Source organism: Pleurodeles waltl, chromosome 4_1 (genome assembly GCF_031143425.1).
Source record: "Pleurodeles waltl isolate 20211129_DDA chromosome 4_1, aPleWal1.hap1.20221129, whole genome shotgun sequence".
Classification (NCBI taxonomy): Eukaryota; Metazoa; Chordata; class Amphibia; order Caudata; family Salamandridae; genus Pleurodeles; species Pleurodeles waltl.
Window position 1 is genome coordinate 735,504,627 of NC_090442.1, and position 6,000 is coordinate 735,510,626.

The 6,000-nt window shown below is 39.0% G+C and overlaps 1 protein-coding gene across 1 annotated transcript in view; it reads left to right on the forward strand.

Moving 5' to 3' along the window:
- CEP41 (centrosomal protein 41) overlaps positions 1-4,943 on the forward strand; it is a 68,436-nt gene extending 63,493 nt beyond the window's left edge. The window contains exons 10-11 of the mRNA XM_069229327.1: positions 926-1,144; positions 3,421-4,943. Coding sequence (XP_069085428.1) covers positions 926-1,144; positions 3,421-3,560 — 359 coding nt within the window. The 3' untranslated portion in view covers positions 3,561-4,943. The remainder of the gene's footprint in view (positions 1-925; positions 1,145-3,420) is intronic.
- The last annotated feature ends 1,057 nt before the right edge of the window (positions 4,944-6,000 follow it).

Sequence of the window (6,000 nt, forward strand, 5' to 3'; positions counted from 1 at the left end):
ACAGATAGGGTGATGGTGAATGGAATCAGTGTAGGCAATGAAATTAAGTGTGCTGGTGCTGCATATCGATCTCCTACTAGTGGACCGAGGGAGATATTAGAGGATGAATGGAAGGTAACAGGTGGTTCTCCAGTCCCACTAGTAATGTTTTTGACAACTCTGTTCTAACAACCCTTTATCTGGTGGGCGACATCCTTGAAACCAGTGATTTCCCCTGTTGATGTCTCTCCGCCTTTTTACTCTACTGACTGTGGAGCACCATTTTCATTCCAGCTTTGCTCATGGTCAATGGAATACGATCCTGGAGTAGCTTTCATCCTTCCATTATGGTGTTTTGTTGGACCTCTAAATCCTTACAGTGTGATATCTTAGGGTTCTATCCTGTGTTTAATATCTGTGTTGATTCGCTCAGAGACCTGGTGGCCAAGTGTGGTGCCTTATTTTAACACTATGCTCATAGCACAAAATTCTGTCTTTGCAAATCATACAAGACTTATACTCAAACCTATCAACTTTGTCTCCTTCCGATTGTGTCCTAGATGGTTCCAGCAATCTATATCTCAACCTCCCTAAAGAGAATCCTTATTTTCTTTTGGGGATAGGATTGTTTTGCTAGGGGCGGTGGCATGCCTACACATGTTAAGTCTGCTTGATCTCTTGGTTTGATCCAGCTCTTCATACGATCACTTTGCTTCAGACTTGTGGCTTTCATACAACATGGAAGACCCACTTGGCTCAACCTTTTACTCTTCTGTGTTGAGTCAAGTCTTCTTTTTTCAGACTAGTTGTCAGTAATAGGATATGACAGTGGATATGAAGTTTGTTCAGAAGGTGTCTTTGGTCATTCCTGAATTGTCCAATCAGTATATCTTGTAACAGACTGCATTGGTCATATGATGTTTTTTTTTTTTTTAATTGTTGATAGGTCTAAAGGTAATTGCACAGAAATTTCCAGAAGGTCTGAATACTGGGTCCTTTCCCCCATCTTGCCAGCCGCCACCAGTCCAAGTAACATCCGCCCGAAAGCGCCCTACTCCCAGACCACCAGTGCTGCCTACCGAGAACAAGTGGAGGTTTTCTTCAGAAGATCTGCAGAAGATTGAGCTTTATCTTGAGCAGATGCTAATGCCTTCAGATAGTGGCAGTAAGTTACCAGTAACTTCTCGTTTACAGAGCTTGTACGCTAAACAGTGTGCTTCTTTAACACAAACCACCGTCTACTGGAACATTGTAAACGTTTGGCAGCAGTAATTGGGATGATTGCAGCTCTCAAACTGGAGCATTGATTATTTTTAACTAGGTTGGAACAAACCATGTACACCGGGCATCACTTCTGCCTTTTTGTGATTTAAAACAACCTGAATAGTCTAGAATGATTCTAATTTTGAACCTTCCCCCTAGCAACCTGACGATTTCCCTTTATGGGACTATATGAATCATCTATGTGGAATGGAATGGATGGATGATATAAATAGTGATGTGGAGCCTGCTGACAATGTGTGTGTACCAAGTAACCCTTGATACTTGGAATAAGGCAATCTGCAATGATTATTGGTCAAGCTGATAATTAGTTTTATATTTTTTGGACTCTGACATTTCCCAATTATTGCCTCCACTCATGTTTCTCCAGTAGAATACCCTTGTACAGATGCCGTGTTAGGGTTCAGTCTGCTATTCTTAGTTGTTTTTTTCTCACCACCAGGAGACATTTTATTGTCTTCAAGATTCTCTTGTAATATTGTGATGGCATTTTGTGAATTTACTTTGGCCCTATTTAACTTTTTTTAGTGTCCATAGTTGCTTTTATTTTATGTTTTTATTTAAGAGCACCTGCGAGAAAAACACCAAACGGAACAAAAAAAAAAAAAAGTCACAAAATTAAAGATGAGTGGTAATACCAAAAAGGTGCTGATCAAGAAGCAGCTACACTGCGGAGCAACAACATGAATTGTCCAAGTCACTAGCAGTAAAGTGGCATAACACCCTCAAATTCCCTTTTGCTTGCTAGGTGGTGCCTTCCTGCTTTAGTTAGGGTTTAGGTACCTTAACTAAAGTGTATTACAGGGCAAGATATTTGAACAAGCTAGTGGTGATGCTCTTTGCAGACTTAGGGCATGGTAAGGTTAAGAAATACCAATACTTTTTTTTATAAAAGTGTAGGTTTTTTCGCCTCTAAAAACACTTTGTATCCACACTTTTTTTCTATGACAATTATGATCATGTGAAGTTGCAGTCAGGTAAAGTCACTCCATGGCATCCCCAATTAGAAAGTCAAAGCTACAGCTCCCCCTAAAAAAGTATTACTTTGAGAAGATTTGGTTGTCCATTCCGGCAAGGGGGCACATTTTGGTTAATCAATAGATTTCTCGTAGAACAGAAAGTAACTTGGAAAATTAGTGCCTTAGTCACCTGGCAGCAAAAATGTCTGGCGCTGGGGGCCACAGGAGGAATGGTGCTCACATGCCATTCTGTGAAAACGATTTTTTACATTTTTTAAAAGAACTAAAAAAGTTTTTTTTTTTTTTTTTTTGTCACAGCTCTGCTTCTATCAGGAAATTCATTAATTGGCGTTTCGCATGTGTGTTTTATTCAGACATTCAGCATTATAACTCGACTAGGAAAACATATTTTAAGATTTGCTGTTTCTCGTATATTCACCTGGCAACCGCAGGAGTGTGTGAACAAGCTCATTTTTACAGCCTGATTTATCTCCGTTTTGTCTTCACACCTGAGACCACTCAGTGCAATGGACACACCCTTTCTCTTTTGGAAAAGATATGGCTTCGGCCAGATAGAATATGTCTTGTTACAGCTGGAGAGTTAGATGATTATTTTACATATTCAAAACCCAGTACTAGGCTCCTTGAACATAAAGGAGATGCAGCAAAAATGAAAAAGACCAATGAATAAGAACGGGTAGTCATTTGACAAGCACAAAGGTTACGATCAGGACTGATAAAGTATTTTTGAGAAGTTCAAATGAGGCAGATTATGAAGTTTTACCCCAGTGGCAAGAATACGAGTTCCAAAAGAGCGAATGCTGCAAACTGGAGTGATGTAAATCTAACATTAAAAACAATCATTCTAGAGAACAACACCAGGTCTAGAGGAAAACAATGTTGCGCAGGAGAGGAAGACAATTTTAAGCAGGAGGTGAAATGGGATTTTATTTAATTGCAGTGTTTCATATAGTGCCAACGTAAGATGTGATCTGAATCTTTCCTCTTTCTATAAAGATAATGTATTTGTCATAAGTGAGCCGAGATTTGGGTGGCAGGTGAGTGGAGTTGCAGCAAAGATGATGCCATCTCGAGTGAGCTGCTTAAAAAAAGTCTTAATTTGTCGTTCTAGAGTTGAATTTCCTCCTTTGAAGAATGATATTTATGCACACCTGATTATGCATTTCCTTTTTATTTTCAGGTCGTCTTAGTCGACTTTCATCAGGAAGACAGGATTCCAAGGCTGCCAACTCATGGACAAGCCAAACCCCCTCTTCTGCCAGTTCCATGAGCACTCGCTCTCTTCTCAGCACTGGCCTTCCGGTCAAACCATGGAAATAGGAGTGTTTTTATCACCAGAATAAATGCGTTTCACTGGAAAAACACATTGACCAACGAACAAAACTGTTTTTCATTAAGATGAAGGTCCACCCCTGGTAGGGTGGAGGGATGTAGGTATAGCATGAATTACAAAGCATTCTAATACTTTCAGAAAGATATAATTCATGAACCATGATGTTAGTATTTTCACTACACTGACAAAACATCTAATTTATTTTATATTTTTATTAACCACTTTTTTCATTTGTGATCAAGGCCAACAAGTTAATTTAACTAATGAGGCCTAGGCATCAGATGTAATCATGTGCCTATCATAGTAACATGTTTGGGCTACCAGCTCTTACCAGAACTTGCTCATTGTGGATGAGAATATTTTGACACAGGATACTATTTTGCTTTAGTTTCCCTTTTCAGACCATATTTTGTGTTCATTGTGTTTAATTGTGCCTGAGAACACTTCACTTTATGTTGTTTTACTTAGAGATATTGAGTTCAGAAAGCATCTTTTATACTACCAGCTCTATATCAGAGGAGGTGCAACTAGATGGATCAATTCATGATCATAGTATTATAATTGTGAGGTGTTGGAACCAACTGTAAATAGAAAGTTTTGTAGGTCTGAGTTAAATGAGGTCTCTGACGCGATGTAAGGTGGTACATATAAAGTTTCTTTATGGGACATTCTCCATCTTCTTTCACATTAAGTTGGATGACACCTTCTTTCTGTGTATCGAGCAAGCTTAACACTCCTTTCTGGATAAGCCTATCATTCAGCCAGAACTCCCTTCTTGCGGTGCTCCACTAAATGTTATAGAAAGACTGTGTCAATATGGATATAAACATGTTCTTGCTAGACACTTGTAAAATTTTCTTTCCTATTTGTTAACATACATCACTTCGTTATTGACAATTTCCAAAGGATGAAGGCTTGAGGTACAACCCTGATTTCAAAGGTTCCATATCTGATGAAGTGTCGCTGTCCAATTACGACCCTTTCATAATAATTGAAAGTGCTGCTGATGGAGTTGGCCAGTATAGTGGAGTCCCTTTCTAGACTCTAGAGCTCTTTCAAAAAATGTATACGCAGAATAGGCAATCCACAGTATTGCCACTAATTTTCAAAAACATGAAACCTTTAAGAGCTACGTCTACCATGGTCATCTTTCCTCCTGCTGTGAATGTGAACTTGATATTCCTTCTACGCTGAAGGGGATTAGGACCTCTCCAATGGTTATTACAGTTTGTCTGATTAAGGATGGTGAGTCTAAATGGGAAGCACAACATCATTCCTTAGGCTTATTCAAGAAATTCCTTAATGTAAAACGTTCATTGTGATTGTCTTTTTTTGTATTAATATGTATTAAATAAATTGAAAAAACTGAACTAATTATGAATTTAACACCATGTGCTTGGACTAAAGGTTGTGTAAATGCTTATTTGAGTTACATTGCTGGATGTTTGGGTTTAAAAGAAAAACATTAATTAGCCAGCAAGATTCTCTACGGTGTTCAAGGTGAGAAAAGCTGCCAGTTCGAGTGTCCTGTTAGTTTACTATGGTTCTGATATTTTTCTTTTGCGACATAGTTTAGCATGATATTATGTGTGTAACAGCCCAGAACACATTTGTTCTGTATTTTAACCCCCCCTTTTGTTATCTTGTGCGGAGCCAAGACTAGCATTGGATTGGTGTTTAATCCAGATACTGTGGTGAGTAAATAGTAGCTTCTGGCCTGCTGTTTTGGTGATTGAAGGACAAGGTAGGCTGGTGCTCCACTGAGTAGTTGGAAAAGTTACAATTCTTGCTTTAAAAGGTGACTCTGTCATCTGGACTGCAGAGGCTACATCGAGAGTGGTGTAATTGTTGAATTTAAGAAAGTGGCGAGTATACATGGAGACTTCAATTCGTATGTAAAAATGAAATGTCAACAGCCCTGGTATGGTATAAATTACGTGAACGTATGCTTACAAATAAGACATCATGAGCAGAAGTGTCATACGAATAAAGATTCTAACTTTAAAGCAGAATCATTCAAATCTAGCGAGATAAAAGGAGCAAAGTCTCTATACTGTTCAGAGGGACTTTGTCTAACAGCTCTTTGGGGTTTCAATTGAATTGCAAGTGCCTTGAATTGCAATGGCCTGTCTTCTGTCAGTTGAACTCTCTGAAAGTCTCGCCTCTTTCTTTGTGAATAGCATTCAGAAAATCGGAGTACAAATTTGAGGAGTCAATACCTGATTATTCCTGTTTGCCCCAGAGCCCAAAAAGAAGCAATCACAGGTAATTTTATGAAGCTAAATCCTGACAAGACTGAAGATTTCCCGATATCAAACACTACAACAGTCTCCATCTTCTCCTCCCTGTCGCCCGTCGTGGGAATCTGCCTGCAACCATATGAACGTCAGTCTACTGACTGATGCAGGACTGTCATTGGCTTAGTGA